The sequence below is a fragment of the Gracilinanus agilis genome, chromosome 4 (genome assembly GCF_016433145.1).
Source record: "Gracilinanus agilis isolate LMUSP501 chromosome 4, AgileGrace, whole genome shotgun sequence".
Classification (NCBI taxonomy): Eukaryota; Metazoa; Chordata; class Mammalia; order Didelphimorphia; family Didelphidae; genus Gracilinanus; species Gracilinanus agilis.
In genome coordinates, this window is record NC_058133.1 from 204,182,572 (window position 1) to 204,205,287 (window position 22,716).

General features: G+C 37.0%; 1 protein-coding gene across 1 annotated transcript in view; it reads left to right on the top strand.

The window, feature by feature from the left end:
* The first annotated feature begins 1,422 nt into the window (after positions 1–1,422).
* The window catches only part of EFCAB3 (EF-hand calcium binding domain 3), a 23,702-nt gene continuing 2,408 nt past the window's right edge, over positions 1,423–22,716 (top strand). The window contains exons 1-8 of the mRNA XM_044673525.1: positions 1,423–1,499; positions 10,535–10,608; positions 11,168–11,311; positions 12,916–12,987; positions 15,055–15,175; positions 18,498–18,691; positions 19,291–19,475; positions 21,945–22,064. Of these exons, the coding sequence (XP_044529460.1) occupies positions 1,426–1,499; positions 10,535–10,608; positions 11,168–11,311; positions 12,916–12,987; positions 15,055–15,175; positions 18,498–18,691; positions 19,291–19,475; positions 21,945–22,064 (984 nt within the window). The 5' untranslated portion in view covers positions 1,423–1,425. The remainder of the gene's footprint in view (positions 1,500–10,534; positions 10,609–11,167; positions 11,312–12,915; positions 12,988–15,054; positions 15,176–18,497; positions 18,692–19,290; positions 19,476–21,944; positions 22,065–22,716) is intronic.

The following is a 22,716-nucleotide window of genomic DNA, read 5'->3' on the forward strand; positions in this document are numbered from 1 at the left end:
TTTGATTTGCCACCTGTCACTTTTGCACAGGAGTCAAAAAATAGTCAAAACTAATGCTGATATTGAATGCCGGGGTGGATTTTATAGTGATAGGGTTTGGAGGCCCTCTTGGGATCTTCCTAGCTTGGTAATAAGTTCCCCACCCATGCAGCAACTTTCAGAAACAATTACTTTCTAGTCTTTTGACTGGGGGTCTTCAGGAGAAATCTACTAGAGTTATTTCCTTTTTTTGTTTTTGTTTTGACTGCATTATTTAACACTTGTTCTTCCATTCTTCCTCCTCATCAGCAACTTTGCTGGAGTCACACTGTCTGTTCTCTGAAACTGTCTTTTTTTTGGAAGATAATTTAGAGCATAAAAATCAAACATATAAACAAAGGCAGAGCCCCTACCAACCCAGTCCCTGAATGCTGGCTCCCACCCCCCTCCAGGCCCTGGCAGGCTGACAGTCAGACATTACCCATAAGGAGAACAGGAAGATAAAAGGAAGGATAGCTTTGAGGTGTATTCAGAAAAGGTCTGGCTTAACTGGGACATCATTCTGCTCCTACCACACCAAGCAACAAAAGGACAGAATAACAGTGTTGCCTATAGAAGGTGGCAAAGTTAAAGATAGGCTACCTAGGTTCAGAGCATATGGGACAGTGAAAACACTATTAAAAAATCTACACATAAAAGAGTTTAAGTACCCTGGGTGTTATGAGTGACTAGGCATCTGCAAGATGGAAATAAATATGACAAACTTTTCTGTTTTGTTGTGACATTAGATTGTTCCCTGGATGTGGCAAGTTTTATTTCTAAGTGACTGACTTTCCCTCAGAACCTGCCTGGATTGACTTCCTGGGACAGTACTGATTAAAATGGGTAGATAGAAGGAAAATAGATATTGTTCCTATTCCCTTAAAGCTCTTTAAGATTATGGGAAATGCCAAGGAGGCTATTTCTCTTTTACGATGACACAGCCATACTTTGAAAAAATTTCCTTAACTTTATTTTTCCTTCAGAGTCTATATTATACTTAGTATAGAAGCAGCAAGGTGACACAGTGGATAAAGTACTGGACCTAGAGTCAGGAAGACCTAAATTCAAATCTAGCCTCAAGCACTGTAGTAGCTCTGTGACTCTGAAACTCATTTAAGTTATGTCTGCCTCAGTTTCCTCATCTGTAAAATGGGGATAATAATATCTACTTGGCAGGGTTGTTGAAAGGATAAAATTAGATCATATTTATAATGATTAAATAAAATGCTTTATAAACCTTAAAGCATCAGATAAATGCCAAATATTATTATTATTATTATACTTAGAGTTATGTTTTACTCTGTAGAAAGCCCTAAGCTGGGTAAGGAACAAAGGAGCATGAAGTAATATGTGAACCAGTCATTTAGTTCTATTTTCTAAATTCCAGACGGAGTCACCAGCCAAATGTCGGTTTCTTCTGATTCTAAGCTAAAGTATAAGCTGAAACCCCTGACAAAAATTCCAGCAAGTCACATCAGGTGGGTAATTAAAAGACACAAGGAATGAAAAGCAATTAGAATAGAACAGTGGTTTTTCACCAATTTTGTGTCCTGGACCCCTTTGGCTATCTGGTGACGTCTATGGACCTCTTCTCAGAATAAGGTTTTTAAAATTTTTGAAATAAAATATATAACATTACAAAGGACACTATTTACACTGAATATCCCATGGTAGAATATAAGCTACATGAGAGCAGGAAACTGTTTTTTTTTCCTTTTTTGTTTTTATGATCCCAAAGCCTAATACAAGGCCTTCTACAAAATAAGGCACTATTAAATTCTATTGAATTAAGATTGGACCAGATAATTTGTAAGACCTATTCCTTCCAATTCTGAGAGTCTACAACTCTGTAAGCAGTGCAGAGCATAAAACATTTTGCACAATGTGGGATTCTGGCAAGAAATGGCATAGCCCCCCTATGACAGGAGGCCTTTGCATAAGATACCCTCTTAACTGCTTATAATTCCTCCCATCTTCTGTTGCATGAGGGAATAAATGGGTATATGTTCCAAATTAAGTCACACACATTTAAAAAGACAAACTACCATTTAGAAAATATGGGAGGGGTAGCTTGGTGACTCATTGGATGAGCAAGGCCTGGAGACTGGAGGTCCTAGGTTCAAAAGTGACCTCAGACAGAATGTGTGACCCTAGTCAAGTGGTCACTTAACTCCAATTGCTTAGCCCTTACAGTTCTTCTGCCTTGGAACTGATATTTGGTATCAATTCTAAGAAAGAAAGTAAAGGTTTAAAAAAAGAGAGAGAAAGGAAAATATGGGAAGCTTGTCCCAGTCCATTAGATTGATCAAATTAAACAAAAGAATCTAAGGGAGAGAAGAGGAAGAAAAGGCTGATTTAGAGAGAGTCCCATATGGCAGATGTATTCAACAAATTTGGGATGGGAGGGGGCAAAAGTGTGGTTAGTTCCTATTTTTTTCTCTACTCTTATTTCTGAAAAAGACATTTTGCTGCTACATAACACTAGAAGATACAAAGTCCAGAAAACAGCCTAATTTTGTTTTACTTCTCTGATCATGGTTTCTACTATTAAGTTTTTACCTAAGTCTTCATATTCTCCTTCAGTCCTTCAACTGATCTTTGATTTCACTGGCAAGGATATTCCCTCCAGTGTTGATAGCAACTTAATTCTTGTCCATATCCTTCTATCAGTTATCCATAGAGGATCCACCCAACACACTATTACTGGCCCCCTTCCTTTTCCAGCCAACATGTCCTTAATGGCATCTTCTCAATCTCAAAATAATATCTTATTATAAGCTGTACCTCAAGCTCACTGCCATGTCCATTGCCATTGAGGTTATTTGTTACTGTGACTGTTCTGACATCATTCCATGTTCCATGGAATCTAAAACATAGAATCCCAGAATTGAAGATCTCAAGTTTTGGAGAATCTGCCCTGTACCAAGAATAGTACATTTCTACTCCTGGATAACTCTCATTATTAGAGAATTTTTCCTGATGTCAAGCCTAAATTTGTCCCTTTCTTCTGGTTCTTCCTTCTGATCCCCAAAAGAACAAGATATATAACTACTCTGGGCTTCAGCTTCGTTTGTTAAATAAAAGAATAGGCATACAAATGGCAGAGTTAACAGAGAGACAGAGACAGAGAAACAAAGACAGAGACAGAAAGAGATAGAGAGACAAAGAAAGAATTTTTTATTAGGACTTTATGCTAAACATACTCCATAACAGTAGCAAATACCTTTCTCACTGCTTTATGCCTAATTCAGAGAGTCAGAAAACAAAATTATCATTAACATTTCTAAAGGATTTTTAAAAATTACTAATAGAATTTATTTACAAATGTCTCAGTCCCTCCTCCCCTCCCTTTCCTGCATCATAGAAGGTATCATCCAGGAGAGAGAGAGAGAGAGAGAGAGAGAGAGAAATTATGTCTTTCATGTTTTCATTTTTTAATTCATTCTCTGGAGAATAACATTCACAATTTATTCAAGTATTAAATCTGTAGCTGTATATGATGTTCTCTTGGTTCTACTTATTTCACTGTTCATTATCCTGTATAGTTCTTTCCAAGGTTTTGGTTTTTTTTTTTAATTAGGCTGCTCATTGTCTTATTACGCAGTAGTATTCCATCACAATCATATACCACAATTTGTTTATCATTCCCCAAATGATGGACATTGCAGTTTTTAACATATACATGGAAGGCTGCTAGCNGAGAGAGAGAGAGAGAGAGAGAGAGAGAGAGAGAGAGAGAGAGAGAGAGAGAGAGAGAGAGAGAGAGAGAGAAATTATGTCTTTCATGTTTTCATTTTTTAATTCATTCTCTGGAGAATAACATTCACAATTTATTCAAGTATTAAATCTGTAGCTGTATATGATGTTCTCTTGGTTCTACTTATTTCACTGTTCATTATCCTGTATAGTTCTTTCCAAGGTTTTGGTTTTTTTTTTTAATTAGGCTGCTCATTGTCTTATTACGCAGTAGTATTCCATCACAATCATATACCACAATTTGTTTATCATTCCCCAAATGATGGACATTGCAGTTTTTAACATATACATGGAAGGCTGCTAGCTGAAGGAGAGCATTTTGTTGGCATTTATTTCAGTCAATAAACTGAAATAATAATAATGAATAATGAATAAACAATATTCATGGTGGGAGGTTATATTACCTATATTTTTAAATCAAAAATATAGTCAGCTCTCGAGGTTTGTTTGCAGAACTCTGTTGCCTTTTCATTCCTTCATCAAAGAATCAATATGTAAATTACTCTCATGAAATTTTATAAAGATAGAAAAGGAGGTCTTTGGGTTAGCAGTTATCACTATTTTCTTAATATTCTTTTTTAAATAATAATAACATCCATGATTTTTTCCTAATGTTTAATATCTTCTTTCAAATAGAAAGCTGATCTCGAAATATCCTCAAGGTTTTATCATCTCCACCATGGATCTTTTCTTTGTGTTCTTTATCCAATCCTGCTACTCTTCTAATTTTTTTCTTTACTGCCATTTTCATTTCTTCAATCCAAATGTTGTGATTCCACTGTCACTGATGAAGAGAATAGTTTGTTATAATACAAATACTTTCCATTTTCTGTTTCCCTCCTTCCAATTTCATCCTTAAATTCTCCTCAGAAAAATCTATTATAATAAAGTTTATTAAAGATTTCTATAAATTTTTTTCTTACAATACTTCTTACTATTTTGTGAAGTGATATTGCTCACAATCTTCTATTATCTTGCCACTATAAGATTTTGAAAACAAGTTTATATTGTAAACTAGTACCACTCTGAATCTGAGTCATTCTCTTTTCTCTTATCCATTTCTCTTTTTTTAGGTCAATAGTGTATTTAATTAGATCAGGCTAATTATCTTAATTGCTTACCACATCTTGTAATTTTTAGTCTTTTAATTTGGCATTGATTTTCATATTTCTTTGAATAAGTCTATGCTCTGACTGTATATATAGACATCGGATTCAGAAATGATTCTTCCATTGACGACCAGTTCAATTTCACTTTTTGAATGTCACTTGCTGCTTACCATGTCCAGAAGTTCCTAACACTCTTCTTTTAAAAAGTAAATCATAGGGCAGCTGGGTAGCTCAGTGGATTGAGAGCCAGGCCTAGAGACAGGAGGTCCTAGGTTCAAATCCGGCCTCAGACACTTCCCAGCTGTGTGACCCTGAGCAAGTCACTTAATCCCCATTGCCTAGCCCTTACCACTCTTCTGCCTTGGAACCAATACACAGTATTGACTCCAAGACCAAAGGTAAGGGTTTAAAAAAAAAAAGTAATCATATATAAATAAATGAATGAATGAATGAATGAATGAATGAATAAACAAGCAAACAAATAAATGAAGAATAATCATAATATATAATCTTGAGACTCTGTCTAATCTACATGCCTTTCATCTCATCTATTTCTTACCTAAGAAATCTTTACAAAATAAAAATTCCATGGACACTACAGTTTGCTGTCTTAAGAACTGTTTTAGTATTGCAATCATCAAGAAGAAGGTAAAGAAAGTAGCAGCCACCCTTACATAAAAGATAGAATGGATATCATTATTACCCATCCATATTTTCCAATATAGTTTTCATTCTCATCTCCCATTCCCTCTTTTACATAAAAGACTCCTAGTATTACGGTATATGTTAATTTAATTCAGAGATCTGGTGGAGTTCTTAGCTAGATTGTTTTGCTTTCTCCTTCCTTGCAACAAATATAAATACCTAAGCTGTAATTATCATCATATTGATCTTTTTGCAAATGCACATTATGAGTCTGGCAATATGAGATGACCAAGTGTTTAGTGAAATTATGTTTCTTATTGCTTTTAGACATATGATGTCCCTAGATACTTCCGAGCTTCCAAAGCATGGTTCAATTTCAATCTACTCCAGTTAATATTCATGAACTTCAAACTCCCTGAATTTTTCTCCTTTCCAAGTCATCATTGAATTGATTTCACATCCTATATACACACAGACACAGAGAAAATTGTGACATAGAGAGGTATCCAATAAAACACAAGCCCTCACCTTCACATCTAACCTGAATGTGCTTCCTAAAGCCCAAACCCCTTACTTAGAAGGGAAATCTGATCTCTTTATCCTCCTCATGATGCTTCTATGCAATGGAAGAATAAAATAAATACTTTTTTGCCTCTTCATTTATTCCTTTTTCTCAGCACTGTGGTAGGAGGAGATGATTCATTCACTCACACAGAGAGTAGCTGAGAACCTTGCAGTAAAGAGCCTTCCACAGCATTTCTTAGATAATTATAGGAACTAAATTTTAATGCTCCTAATTGCGTTGACTCCCAGACAATTTGTATCTCTACTACATTACTATCAGAAATTACACTATCATAGATCTAGGGCTACAAGGGATCTTAAAAGTCACTGAGAGGAGGCAGCTGGGTAGCTCAGTGGATTGAGAGCCAGGCCTAGAGACAGGAGGTCCTAGGTTCAAATCTGGCCTCAGACACTTCCCAACTGTGTGACCCTGGGCAAGTCACTTGACCCCCATTGCCTACCCTTACCATTCTTCTGCCTTGGAGCCAATACACAGTATTGACGCCAAGATGGAAGTTAAGGGTTTAAAAAAAATCACTGAGTTCAATCCTACGGCTTTACAATTGAGGAAATTGAAGTGTATTGAAAGGTTAAGTGACTTTGACTTGCCCAAAGTCACACAAATTGTAACAGTCTGAGACAAGAGTTGATCTTAGGTCTTCCTGATTTTAAGTCCAACATTCTACTCACTGTGCTGCATCAATTTTTGACTGTTGGCATTGTCTTCAAACTGGAAGAAAAGAGAGATTCAGGGAAGATGTCTTAAAGCTGCCATCTCTCACTCTTTATTGCTTTCTTACCAGTGAGTGCCCTTTCTTTTCAGCTTCCTCCTCAGTTGTCTTTTCCCTTGCCACTTCCAAGGAGCTCCAAAAGCATAATGAATGAAACATGTAGCTCAGACCATTCTCCTATGGTATCTTCTGACTCCAACACATCATAAAAATATGACAGGCCAAATCTTTGAAGAGACCTTACACATAAAAAACAAACACTCCTTTAATTGCCTATCCACAGAGAGTCTATGAGCCATTCTTCCATTTGTTTCCAACTTTGTTATTAACTATGTGACTTTGGGCAAATTATTCTTTTCTCCATTCCTCCATTTCCTCATCTGTAAATGGTGGAATTGGATCTGATGTTAGCTAAAGTGCCTTCCAGCATATGTGTAAAGAGTCTCAGCAATGACTCCTTTTTATAAAAGAAAAATTTTTAATTAATTGAACAACAGGCATTTATTAGGTGCTTAATATATGCTTGGTACTAGAAACACAAAGACAAAAACTGGCCCTGACTTCTAGGAACATATATTCTAAAGGAGACAACATAGAAATAGGTCCATCCAAGAATATATGCTGAGAAAAGATATAAAGTAATCTGAGGTGGGCAGAGAAAGACATTAGCATGTAGGAGCAATGGAAAAGTGAGCTTTGAGCTGAGTATTGAGGAAGGTGGGAACTAAGAGGTAGGAGATGAGGAGAAATGAGGAGCAACTCTTCTCAGAGGAAGACCACAGTGATACTGAGTTAAGTAGCGATAAGTAGCTGAGTTCTGAAAGTGGGCTGTCAGAGAAAAAAAATTATGATTTAGAATGATGGCTCTAGAGTAATTGATTATATTTTATGTTAGAGCAGCTGGCCCTGTTGGCTAAATCCCAGTCCCCACTAGCATGGTTTTAAATTGCTCTGCATGGGAACTTAAAGCCACCTGCCACAATAGTTGGGAAACAGCCTACACATTTGTAGATTTAGTGCCCTCTGGTGGCCAGAGTAGGCTATCCCATCTGTGCAAATTTCTGAAACAAAAGTACTGATTGAAGGTTCAAAGGAATGTAATATCTGCATAATTCAGATATTATACTCTCTCACTGGGATAATTAATGAAATGGCCCACTGTTGTCCTCTAGGCTCAAGGGAAGGAGCACAAATTTGAACTTCTTACAATGCAGTGCCACTACTGCAGCACTCCAGATATCACATAGATGAGTCACAGAGAGGTCACATGTGGATTACCAAGTGTCACAATCATGTCACCACAAATACTCCACTAGAATCTTTGATTCATTGTTAAGATAGTGTCAGGAAGGGTCTCTGAATTTGAAGTCAAGAGGCCTGGTTCATTTTTTGGCATTGATTAGTTGTATAATTTGGAGCAAGTCGCTTGGTTTCTTATCTATAAAATAAGGTGGGATTTTACTAAATGACCTTTTAAGTCTCGTCCAACTCTAAATCTATGATCCTGTGATCTTAGGAGAGGAGGGAGTCTCTTAACCTCTCTGAAACTCAGTTTCCACACTGTCAACAGTAATAATAGCAGGGCAGCTAAGTGGCTCAGTGGATAGAGAGCCAGTCTAGAGACAGGAGGGCCTGGGTTCACATCTGGCCTCAGACTCTGCCTAGCTGTGTGACTCTGGGCAAGTTAACCCCCCATTGCCTAGCTCTTCTGCCTTGAAACCAACACATAGCATTGATTATAAGACAGATGATACGAGTTTTTTTTTTTAATTAAAGTAATAATGTTTGAACTGTCTGCCTCACAAAGCTATTGTTAAGAAAATACTCTAGAAATAGGTCTTGATCAATGATACATGTAAAACCCAGTGGAAGAAGTGCTCCTTGGCTATGGGAGGGGTCAAAGGAATAGGGGAAGGAAAGAACATGAATTATGTAACCATGGGAAAATATTAATTATTTTTAAGTACTCTAAATTTACAGCAGTATGTTATTATTTATGGTTATATGCTTATCTGATAATCATAATAATAATAGCTAGCATTTATTTAGCTCTTTGAGGCTTGCAAAGCACTTTACTTATATTATCTCATTTAGTCCCTTTTAGGTAGGCGATCTTAGTATCCCCATTTTATAAAAAAGAAAGTGAAAGCCCAGAGTGATAAATGACTTGTCCAGGGTCATACAACTAGTAAGTTTCTGAGGAAAGATTCAGCTCTTACTATCTCTCAAGTCCAATGCTCTGTCTTCTAAACTATTTAGCTAAATCTAAGTCTGGATGTTGCATTAGCTGGAAAAGCAGTCTTACATGCAAGGGTCATAAAGTATTTACCACTTCAAATCACAAACACTAGGATACAATCTCCCCTAGAATCTTCATTTTAGAAGACTTCTCTGACCCAGTTTCTTAGGCAATTCAAATTCCATGGCATCTCAGATTGGCCATATCTTGATCTGGGCATAGGAGAAGCACATAATCAGATGAGAAACTGCCTAAGGAATCCAAGTTATTCATAAGCTCTAAATCTACAATGACAATAACCCATTAGCCATAAATTATGTCTTTTTTGGGGAAACTGTACTTCCCGTGGCATGCTACAAGCAACAAGGCTAAAAGTTGTTTGTATGAAAACATTCATTGGAAGCTACATCTGGTGGCTTGGAATTTATTCTGATACTGAAGCCTTTTGATTATTGGCTGACTAATAAAGAAAATGTAACAACATAATTTAATTGACCAAAGATATTTACCATTTGCCCTTCCTATTTGTCTGAGCAAAGTAATTAAGGAACCTGGGATCGAAATCCATATTAATTTTACTAAACTATTTCAGAAGAATAACTTCTCAAGTACCACAGATTCCTTTTTAAAACAGCTCAAAGTGTTCCTTGTTCAATCTCAAACTTCTGCTGCTATAATTAAAGCTTTGAGCCATTTCTTTGTAATGTACGGAGTCAATATAAAAGCAACAATAATTCTTCTCTTGCCGCAGTCGCTCCTAGAGTCACAAAGGATTGCTTTTACCACATCCCAGTAAAATATATTCACAAGAAGGTAACATAAAATGTAATATTTAGAGTTGGAAAGGATCTTAGAGGCCACCTAATCCAACTTCTGATTTTAGAGATGAATAATTGAGAACTAGAGAACTTAAATGACTTGTCCACAGTCAAGTTCAGCTATCAAATGACAGTAAGAATTTTAATTTGTGTCTGACTCCAAATCAAGCCTCCTTTCCACTATACCAAACTCTCTCTTCAGGTAAATGGAGAGGGATGTTATCTATAACTGCTAGCAGTATCTAGTAACATTATTTTCTTTGAGTTCTTCAATTGTTTACCCCTTTTCAGAGTTATCATGCCATTTTAGGGACAGCACAATGCACAGAATAGTTTTTGTGACTATAAAACTCCCCTCTGTTTGAAGGCTTGCTCTCCTTTCTTGTTACTGACACAATATGGACCTCCCTAAGTTGGAAGCATCACTTGGGAGGCAAGGTTGAATGAAGCTTAGGTTGAACTTTTGGTCAGGCACCTGTTTGTTCTTTCCTTGCCTATCTTGTGTAGTCAGTAAGCAAGAGACCTGGGTAATCTGGCAAAAACTAGTCCTACTTAATGGTTCTTCTCTTTCCCATGAACTAAACTTAGGAGTGCAACTAACATCCTATAGTTTCTAATTCATATTGAATCTTTCAATATATCTCAACACAGGGGTAGAGACTTCCAAGGCTTTATTCAGGACCATGTTAAACACAAAGAACGATTAACTCAAGGACAACTGGACGGTATGTTGTAATTAGAGTTTGGCCATCCCCCAAAATGAGCTTCTTAAGATATCTGCTATTTTGAATTAACTAAAGCTTGAGCTTAAGTAAACATTACTTTGTTTCCTGGAAAGTTTAGAGATTATGATCATCTACTGTTATTCCCATTCTACAATTTCAGGAAATACATAAAACTGATTTTAGTTTGAAATAGTTACCTGGGTACTTTTTTTGGTGATGAGTGGGATTTGAAAGTGGGATGGACCTTTGATCCACTTTTCTTAAAAAAAAAAAAAAATGGGGTTGATTCAGTTTTGAGCCAAGGATTGCAGCTCATTCTAGTTTTCAGCTCATGATTCGGTTAAAATTTCTGGGAAAGAGATTTTGGCCTCTTCCTGTTAATGGGCTTTCTTCAACACTTCAGAACATAATTTCCAACCAGCTGTGGTTATAGTTATATTGTCTAGCTTAATTATATTAGCATCAGCTGGGACCCTTGGTTTTAAAAAGCACATAATGTCCTTTCTGCTTGACTAGTTGCCCAGCCCAACTAATTGTTGGATTGATTCCATGTTTGTAGCCTTCCTAGATGCTTTTGAGTGCTTTGACAAGGATGAAACAGGCTGCATTGATTCACATGCATTACAGTCTACTGCAGCTAAATTGGGGATTGATCTAACAAATCAAGAAATCCAGGATGAACTAGATTATGCTGATATTGACAGTAAGTACTTGAACTTCTAATTATACTGCCTCAATAAAACTTTCTAATGAGTGTCTTTGGCTTGCTTCTCTGAATGTCTAAATTGTTATTAGTAGTTTACTAGTAGTAGTAGTTGTATAACCCTCTGTTACAATAATGAGTTCATTTTAAGCCTAGGAGCAATAAAATGGTCTTGCAGCTCCAAATGGTTCCCTCTTCTACAACTTTAGGGCATTAATAGTAAATGAAAATCAGGAATATAATCACATTTGTTCTGAGCCCCCATTAAGGAAAATTCCCAACATTTAGGCAGAAGTCTGGCCCCTTGAATATGTATATATGTCATTCAGTCATGTCCAACTTCATGATCCCATTATGGGGTTTTCTTGGCAAAGATATTGGAGTGGTTTACCATTTCCTTCTCCAATGGATTGAGGTGAACAGAAGTCAAGTGACTTACCCAGAGTCACACAGCTAGTGTTGAGGCCAGATTTAAACTCAAGTCTTCTTGCCTTCAAGCCCAACACTATCTACTGAGCCTCTTAGTTGCCCCCTAAAAAAATTATAAATATATATATGCACATATATACATATATATATACAACCCTTATATAGTATATGTATTGGACTCAGAAGTCAGGAAGACCTGAATTCAAATCCTCAGACACATTACCACATTATGACCCTGGACAAATGACTTATTCTTTCTTATCTTCATTTTCCCTCATCTGTAAAAAAGAAGGTAACAATAATACCTGCTTGACATGGTTGTTTTCAAATGAGATGTAAATGTAGATGTTATGAGGCTTAATAGAGGTTTATTTAAGGTGCTTTGTAAGCCTTAAAGTATATATTTTAATCCTTAAAGTATATATATATAAAAGTCATTATTATTATAGTCCTCTATTCATGTAGTATGAAACCACATTATCTTTTTCCTTAATTCCACAAACATTTCACAAGCACCTGCCTTCTACTAAGTGGTATACCAAATGTTGCCATGTCACTCTGTTGACTCATACTTGAGTTTGTAGTTTACTAGCTCCCTAAGAGATTTTGTCTAGCCACAACTCCCCTAACCCTATACATTTTTAAAAGATAAATATAGAAATTTATATTAATCTTCATTAAGCTTTGTAAAGGAGAAACTGAGAATAACAAAGATAAGGGGCTTTACCCAAGATCAGAAGGAAAGAAGAAAGAAAGGAGGAAGGAGGGATGGATGGATGGAGGAAGGAGAGAGAGATAGAGGGAAGAAGGAAACATTAATTTATTAAGCACTTGCTTTGTACCTGGTACTGTGCTAAGTGCTTTACTCTTATTATTTCATTTGATTCTCCCTTTCTCTTTGTGGAGTTGAGGAAACTGAGACAGGTTAAGTGACTTGCCAAAGATCACACAGCTATTAAGTGCTTGAGGTCCTATTTGAACCCAGATCTTCCTGATTCCAGGCCAAGGCTATACACCTGGCTGCTACCTATTCTGCATAAAATACTTGATAAGAGTTAAGGCCAAAACTCAGTTTGTTTGACCCTAGTCTGGTACTCTAAACAACCTATTTGTACTGTTGAGTTTCAAATTCTTCTTGTGCTTTTCCTAATCTAATCCTGAGGTTTCTATTGCAGGAGATGGAAAGCTGAATTTTCCAGACTTTCTCACTGTTTTAACAGATAATGATCGCTTTATCCAGGCTGTTGGTGAGTGAAACACCAAAGGGAAAATAGCTGATGATAGACACTAAAATTGTACTGAGACTTATTTAGAATGCATGATTTGGGTTATGATACTTTTGCCCATTTAATGGTATCTACGAGCCTTTTGCTAAGGGTGAGTCTACAGTACCAAACCCTATTACCTGAGTTATATAAGTATTCCTTTGTATAATTTCACCTGGAGGGGTCTCTTCTCTTATGATGATGCCCAACCCTCCTCCCCTCAAAAAGAGTGAAGCTTTCTCTTTAACAGCTAAAGAAGTATAGAAAAGTATGCTCCTCCTAAACTGACTCTATAGCAACTGCTAAGACCAATTCTCCATCCCCCATTATGCCATATTTTCAGAGAAATGCATTTTTCCACATGTGAAACAAAGCTTAGTTTAAATGGTGGTGAAGTATAATTGAAAGAATTGTATCAATTTGAGTGATAATACATGTATAACCCAGTGGAACTGCTTGTCAACTCTGTAATGGGGGAGGGGAGAGAGAAAGAAGACAACATGAATCATGTAACCATGGAAAATGATTTAAAATAAAATTTTAAATTTAAATTAAATTAAAATTTTAAAAAAGAGTTCTGTTGGTACCACAGATATTTCAAGTCATTAAAGGTTTTTAGGGAATAATGACCTGGGAACCCAAACATAGTTTTGAGGTTGTTTCTAAGATAATGAGTATTCTCATCTCAAATCAGTAGCCTACAAATGAATTCATCTAAAAATGAAAGGATCTGAGGATGGCTGGGTGGCTCAACAGATTGAGATACATGCTTAGAGATGAGAGGTTCAGGGTTTAAAATATGACCTCGGACTTCTCCTAGCTGTGTGGCCCTGGGCAAGTCACTTAACTCCCAATACCTAGCCCTTGCCACTCTTCTGTCTTGGAACTAATATACAGTATTGATTCTTAATTGGAAGGTCTGGATTTAAAAACAAGGAAAGAAAAATGAAAATGAAGGACTCTTGTTACCTAAATCATTCAGAATATGGGATCTACTTGCAGTATAAACAGGAAACATTTCAAGTTACTATTATAGCATCATCATTTATACTCCACTAATGGACTCAATCACAAATGATTCTTTTTTTTGTTAAAGCATTATGCAATTTAGTGTCTAGCTTCTTTGCCCTTGTTAACAGTAATATTTCATTTTAAAAATATTATTGATGTATGTTTATTTTTCCTTAGCTACTACTTCTCTCTTACCCAAGACTTTTTTGAACCCTCCTTTATAATCAAGAATTATAGTCAAGGGGGGGCAGCTGGGTAGCTCAGTGGAGTGAGAGTCAGGCCTAGAGACAGGAGGTCCTAGGTTCAGATCTGGCCTCAGCCACTTCCCAGCTGTGTGACCCTGGGCAAGTCACTTGACCCCCATTGCCCTCCCTTACCAATCTTCCACCTATGAGACAATACACTGAAGTACAAGGGTTTAAAAAAAAAAAAGAATTATAGTCAAGGAAAACCAATCAACATAGCATCTATACTTGTCCTCCTACACCACATTTGGCACTTGGGTCAGCCATGTGACCTCTGGATTCAGTAACAGGCATTGCATTTATTCTGTGTAGTTATCTTTTAAAAATCATTGTGTATATTGTTCTCCTAGTTTTCCATCATTTTACAGTCATAATTTTATTGCTTCAAAGATGTTTTATAACCCAAACTTTTAACTAGATCAAATGAAACTTCCCTCTAGTTAAAGAAGATGCTCAATGTGACTTTTCTTAGTCACTTCCTTTCATCTTAATGAATGAATCATTTGGTTGCAGTTGCAGATAGAACAGCAGAACCACAAAACATCAGAAAGGGAGAGGAACTCAGAAATCACCTAGTCCATCCATTTTATTTTACAGAGGAGGAAAACAAAACTCACATATGGGCCCCCTGACCACAAAGGCAACAAGTAAAATACATCCAGAGCTCTTCTACTAAACTTCATTGCCTCCTATGTTTACTACAGATAATTTATTTCCTTACTAAGGGAAACTGTTGTATTCAAGGTAAATGGTTTGTAAAGAATGCACTTTGAAGTCTCTTTTTTCTCCTTAGTCCCAGAAACTGACCCCAACTCAGATCTTGTTGATTCTACGGGGATCCTGTTGTTTGAAATGCTGTCGAAGCTGGTGGAAACTGCAGCACTGCCTAGGAAGTCTATGATAGACATAGTATGGTGAGTGGCCAGGAAAAAAAATGCCTTCTTGGAAAAATTACTGAAATAACATAGGGGCAAGACTACCACTTCCTTATAAACACAGGACCCAACAAAAGGCACCTGGAAATTACACAAATACATGTTACCCAATACCTCCCCCATCCACCTCTACAAGCCAAGTCATGTCAATTTGAGTTTAATGGAATTCTAGGGCTATAAATCCAAGGGATTAGAAGTGGAAATACTCTGATCCTTTGGAAGTAAGAAGATTCCACCTAACTGCTCCCCATGGTACAGGATCACAGAAAGCCAAGACATTTCTAAAAGCCAGATTATTGATTCTAATATGTTTTGGAGTTGTGATGGGAACTTAATTTGGACCAGAAAATGTTTACCTCCCACAGATAGGGCTCATTTAACCAAGAAATAATGCAAAATACATTTCAGACCCCTCCAAGGATACCCTGAAGCTAAAGCAGAGTCAAATAAGGACTGATCTTTGGAAATAGAAAGTGAAGGAACATCCACTCTCCCCTTTGTATTTGCCTTCAAGTTGGATTTCTTATTCCTCGGTGGGCATTTGATAGCAAACATTACTAAAATCAGATCTCTCCAAGAAACCAAAATATATCTATCTATAAAACACTTTTTTTTAATTAGGAGATAGCATTTCAGAGACAGAAAAAAGAGCATAAACATAAGCAAAACCATGGAACTATGAAAGTATATGTTATACTCAATGATCCATAGACCAATTTGGCCAGAACCAGAGGACAATAGAAAGAAATGAAGTTGTAGAGGGTCTTACATGCTAGACTAAGGAGTTTAACTGTATCCTACAGACAATAAGAATTCATGGGGGGGAGGGGAGGAGGGAAGGCAAAGAAAGGGGAGATTGAAGAGTAAATATTTAAGGAAGATGAATCTGGTTGTAACAGGAAGAGTCAACATAGTATACTGGATAGAGACCCAACTCTCTCAGAGTTGGGAAGACCTGAGTTCAAATCTCTGTTTGAACCACAACAAATTAATCAACCTCTCACTTAATCTCTAAATGCCTCAGAAAAACTCTAAAAATCACAAGTTACAAAGCAGATAACAATCAATTCTGACCAAGGGAATTTCCTCAGCAGGAGTTACCTGTGCCAGTGAGATAACAGATCCAATCAAAAATGAAAAAAATCTGGTAGCAGTATAAAAGTTACAAGCAAAAATTACAGACAGACAGGATTGAATGGCATTGGAACTAAGCCCTAAAAAGCACCTAGAAATTCTTTGAGTTGGAGATAAGGAGAGTCTTCCAGGCATTAGTGATAATCTGCACATAATTATGAAGGTGAGAGATGGAATGTTATGGATACAGGACAGCAAGGGAGCTAGTTTGACTAGATCACAGGGTGCAGAAGAAAGAGGTACAATAGGGTCCTGAATCCTCAAGGGTTATGTTTCAAGACCTACTGCCTGGGGCAGCTGGGTGGCGCAGTGGATTGAGAGCCAGCCCCAGAGATGAGAAGTCCTAGGTTCAAATCTGGGCTCACAGAGACTTCCTTACTGTGTGACCCTGGGCAAGTCACTTTGACCTCCATTGCCTAGCCCTTACCACTCTTCTGCCTTGGAACCAATACTTCGTATTCTAAGACAGAAGGTTAAAAAAAAAAAAAAACTACTGTGGATGGCTGAAACCACAGATATAAGCAAACACCTGCTGACCCCATATGTAATGTGATTTTATTATCACATACATATGATAAAGTTTAATTGATAAGTTAAAACACACAGTACAACATTACCAATATTAAATACAATAATAATATAAAGTATATTGTCATTTTTAATTATATAATACTGTGTTCTCTCTCCCCACTCCTGCTTGATGGGCTGATGGGCTCCTGCCCCTCCTCAAACACAGACACACACACACAAACCCTCCAAGTAAAAGCAAAAGAACTGATGAAGGGCAGTGACTCTGGGACCTCTCTGGCAGAGGGAAGAGACCTTTGCCCCATTCTACCCAACCAGTCTGAAACTGTGGAAAGCAAAACCAGAGATACGGAAGAATTCTGTGTTGTAAAATCTGGAAATCTAAGTTGGAGCTAGAACATGAAGGGCTTTAAATGTCATAAAGAAGAGGCTGTATTATGAGGACCCACTGAAGTTTCTTGGGGAAGGGAGTAACAAAATCAGACTTGTGCTTTCATAAATTACTGAAGGATAGATTGGAGAGGGGAATAGATTTGAAGCCAAAGAAGTATCTATTGCAGTAATCCAAGTGAGCAGTAATAAAAACCTGAACTAACGTGTTAGTTGTGTGAATGGAAAGGAGTCTTAGAAAAGTGAGAAATAGAAATAAAAAGGACAAAAAATGGCACCTGATTAATTTGGGGGAGAAAGAGTATAAAAAGTTGAGAATGACTCAAAAAATGCAAACCTAGGTAACTGGAAGAATGGTGGTATCCACAGCAGAACTAGTAAGATGAGGAAGCAAGAGGTTTTAAGGAAATGACACTGAGTTCTATTTTAGACATGTTTTGTTTGAGTTGCCTTGGAACAGTCAGATGAAGATGTAATGTGGTAACTTCCTCTAAGACTGTCCAGCAGTAGATAAGGTTGATAGGAGGAGTAATCCAGATAGGATTTTTGAAAGGGATAATTAATGATATAGACTCTATATAGTCTATATAGAGAATCAAGGACAGAAAACAACATAAAGTTGAACTGGCTGACTATAGAATAAAGTTCTCTGAGGGAAGAAAATGAGGCAAGCAGGGTAGATATTACAGTGGAAAGAGCACTGGCTTTGGAATCAAAACTGCCTATGATACTTCTGCTCATTGTTAACCTTCCTGGGCTTTCAGTTTCCTCATCTGTAAATCAAAGGTATTGAATTAGAATGGTCTCTTCCAGCTCCAAATCTATAATTCTAAGAATATACTTTTTTTTTCATTGCATATGTCCCTAAGTATCCAGGACAGTACCACAGACACCACTAGTGCTCATTAATGGTTTGTTGATAATCAAAATTCTTTAGTACAATCACTGTGTCATAGTGGAACCAAGGAAAACGCAACCAGTAATTTTCAACATGATTAGTTAGTGTTGCAAGGGAAAGGAGAAGCTAAGAAATAAGGATAAGGGCTAATGACTTTAGAGACATAGGAATAAGAAGACTAGAAAGGGGCTTGTGCTTATTATTTGTAAACTGATAAGTAAATTTAGTTCAACTCTATTCAATTACCAAAATAAATTACAACTTGACACCTAATATTCTTAAGTCAACAACTCGGCCATTTTTACAACTGGATCACAACCTTCCTCTCTCTGAATTTCTTCTGTGTTTCAGCTATTACCGGAAAAAATATCATGATGCTGCTGGCAGGCCAATGTGGAGGCGCTACGATGCCGGTGGAAAAAAGAGGCGCAAGTCCAAGAGGGATTCAATGAACCAGGGGACCAGCACAGCTGCCTTTGCTGATGCCTCCCGCATTGCTATAATGAGCGAGAAGGATTTGTTGAAATTCCTGGAAGAGCTCAAGAGTAAGACTTGCTACCTGTTCTCTCTGTATGAAATATTTACCTGGAAATGTATGGGGTTAGGGCAAGAATTTATCATAAATGTCAGATTCCGGGGGCAGCTGGGTAGCTCAGTGGAATGAGAGTCAGGCCTAGAGACGGGAGGTCCTAGGTTCAAATCTGGCCTCGGCCACTTCTCAGCTGTGTGACCCTGGGCAAGTCACTTGACCCCCATTGCCTACCCTTACCAATCTTCTGCCTTGGAGCCAATACACAGTATTGACTCCAAGACGGAAGGTAAGGGTTAAAAAAATAAATAAATAAATAAATAAATAAATGTCAGATTCCTAAAGAGCAACCCCCAAGCCAAATCCTAATGGCAGGCCTCTTCCATTTGGAGAGTCTTCTGATAACACAGATCTTGCAATGACCTAGCTTTGTCTTACAACCCTATTATCCCTGGAAGGTGGCTCAGATTCTAGGGTACCAGAGGAATATAGTAGATGCTGGGTCTTCTTGCCATATTGGGGGAGGTATGAAGTGTGATGCCTATAGGCTCTGCTTAATGTAGTTATTCCTTGCCTTCAATGGTTTCATGCCAATCTCTTTCTTACATTTGTCAGGATGCAGTCCCCCCTCTGACAGTCCATATGCTAAAATACCCATCTTCCCACTGTTTCCAAATATGGATGGGACGGTTATGGGAAAGCCATTCAAAGACTTACAAAGATTGGAGTTGCTGAGGAAGAAGGAGCCTTTACATTTCTTTGAGGACTATTTTTTCCATAGAAGAAACTGGAAGGCACAGGTGAGACAAAGGTTTTATCACATCAGTTAAGTTAAAAGTGGAGTAGAGTTGAGATCTAATATTAGATTCCCCATGCCAAATATTTGAACCTAAAGCTAAAAAACATCAAAATGTCTAAAGAGTCTAAACTCTGGTTGTCTATAGTTGATATAGGTAGTATTTTTTTTTTCTAAATCTATTTGCCTCTGCCTGTGGTTGTTTCCCTCTGCCAATGCCAATTTACAATCTGAAAAAGTTGTCTGGTAACCATAAAAGTGAATCAGTTACTCAACTAATATGTGTCAAAGACAGGACTTGAATTCAGACTTTCCTGATGCCAAGCACAGTTCCCTATCCACTATGCTGCATTATAAAAATAAATAACACCAATAACTTACCTTTTGTACATACCTTTATAGTTTATTGAATTCTTGCTTTCATACTCACTATTTCATTTTGCAGCATAACAATTTTGGAAGGCATTCAGTACTGAATGTAATATAAGCCCCTAAAAAGAGTTTTCTTTGAAAGAAAAACATTTATCCATGCATAATCTGAAAAATTATGCAAAATTGCTGACTTGTTTATGGACAGTGGATAGAATGATAGGCCTGGAGTGAGAAAGACTCATCTTCATGAGTTCAAATCTAGCCTCAGACACTTACTAGCTGTATAATCCTGGGCAAGTCACTTAACCCTGTTGGCCTCAGTATCCTCAACTGTAAAATAAGCTGGAGAAGGAAATGGCAAACCACTCCAGTATTTTCACCAAGAAAAGCCTAAATGGGATCATAAAGAGTCAGACATGACTCAACAACAACACTGACTTTAGGCAAAGCCTATCTTTTGTTTTTCAAAAAAAAACAAATAAACTATACTGTTATGCAATAAGGAATGATAAACTGCTTAATTTCCACATAAGCTGGAAAGACCTTCAAGAACTGATGTGGAGTGAAATGAACAGAATCAGGAGAACATTGTACACAGATACAAATACACTTTGGCACAATTGAATATAATGGATTTCTTTACTAGCAGCAATGCAATGATCCAGGACAATCTCAAGGGACTTATGAGAAAGAATGTCATCCACATCAAGAGACTTAAAGAAATATGGGAGTAGAAATGCATAAGAAAAACATTTGATTTATCACTTGTTTATATGGAGTATTGGATGTGGGGTTTAGTTTTTAAAAGATTACTGTTTTACCAAAATGAATAATATGGAAATAGGTATTGAGTGATAATATATGTATAACCCAGTGGAATTGCTTGTCAGCTCTGGGAGAGGGGAGGAAAAAGGAAAAAGGAAAGAACATGAATCATGTAACCATGGAAAAATATTTAAATAAAAAAAATTTTTTTTAACCAAATAAACTTCTGCCACCCAAAAATACAAGGATCATAAATCTTAGAAAGGATCATAAAGGTCATCAAGTCAAACTTCCCAATTATCAGATGAGGAAACTGAGGCTAAAAGAGGTTAAATAATTTGCCTAAAGTCACAGAGCTAGGCAATGTCTGAGGGCAGGATTTGAATTTATCTTCCAACTCCCCATCCAGCCCTCCCTCCATTGCGCTGCCTAGTTGCCTTTAAGAGAAACAAATAAGGCTGTGCTAAGCAAATTAAAGAGGACCCAAGAAATCTAGAAAAATTTAAAATGCCTAGAAATAAATGCAGACTTTTTTCCTTTCCTTATATTCCACTCATCTCAATGCTTCCTCTCTATCCCCCCAACCTGAAGGAAAGGAGGCAGGAAAGAAGGCAGAAGAGGGGAGGCATTACTGTAATTCTGTAAATACTTTACAAATATAAATTATTATGTAAGCACTTTGTAAATATTATCTCATTAAATTCTCACAACAACCCTAGAAGGTAGGTGCTATTATGATGCCCATTTTACAGATGAGGAAACCAAGGCAGAGAGTGCATAAGTGACCTACCCAAGGTCGATATAGGCTCTATATATAATATATGTAAATATACATATGTATGTATACACATGCATATATATACATATGTAATGGCTAGTATGGTTCCATACATTTTAAAATAAATTTGTACATGTATGTGTATATGTCATACATATAATTATTTCATAATTATTTAAATAGATTTAAAAGTATGTCATCATGAATAGAGCACCAGACTTGAAGTCAGGAAACTCTGGGCTCAAACCCTGCCTCAAAAAGACTAAGCTATGTAACTATGCAAGTCACTTAACTGCTCTGTGCCTCAGTTTCCTCATCTATACAATTAGAAGATTAAACTCTTAAGAATTCTCCAGCTCAACATCTATGATTCTATGATGTACTAAGAACATGTTTGTACATGGCACTTCATGAAGCAACTGGTTCTGATTTGCTTATCAAAAGTATAAGGTCTTTGAAAAAAAGAAAGAAAAAGGGAAAACCTAATTTCCTTTTATTGTAGCACTATAATATAATTTTATTTACCAATTTACTCTATTTATTTATTTTTCAATAAAGGCAGCATCTATGAAACCTTTAGAAAATTCAAACTGGCCAGAAGAGATTATCAATATTGATCACATGCTCAAGAAAAAGAGGCAATGGACTGTAACTGAAGCAGCTTGTCTTCGGCACCAGGTGAGTAAATTCCTTTCCAATTAAGTAAGCATTTCAAAATTTCCTCACTTTTAAATATCGTCCCTGAATCCCTCAGGATTATTTCTTTTTTTTTTTGTTTTGTTTTTTGTTGTTTTTTTTAAACCCTTGTACTTCGGTGTATTGTCTCATAGGTGGAAGGTTGGTAAGGGTGGGCAATGGGGGTCAAGTGACTTGCCCAGGGTCACACAGCTGGGAAGTGGCTGAGGCCTGGTTTGAACCTAGGACCTCCGGTCTCTAGGCCTGACTCTCACTCCACTGAGCTACCCAGCTGCCCCCCTCAGGATTATTTCTGATTAATATCCCTAAAAATTAAAGGACTAGGTCTTCTCTCATTTAGTCCATTATTATGAATAAATATATATAAATGTTTCTTCTTATAGGAAGAAATTAGCTTTACAGGCTACTATTATTGTAGGGGACAGCTAGGTGGCATAGTGGATAGAGTTCCAGGCCTGAAGCCAGGTAGACTCATCTTTCTGAATTCAAATATGGCCTCAGACATTTAATAGCTATGTGACCCTGGGCAGGTCACTTAACTCTATGTGCCTCAGTTTCCTCATCAATAAAATGAGCCAAAAAAGGAAACAGCAAACCACTTCAGTATCTTTGCCAAGAAACCCAAATTGGGGCG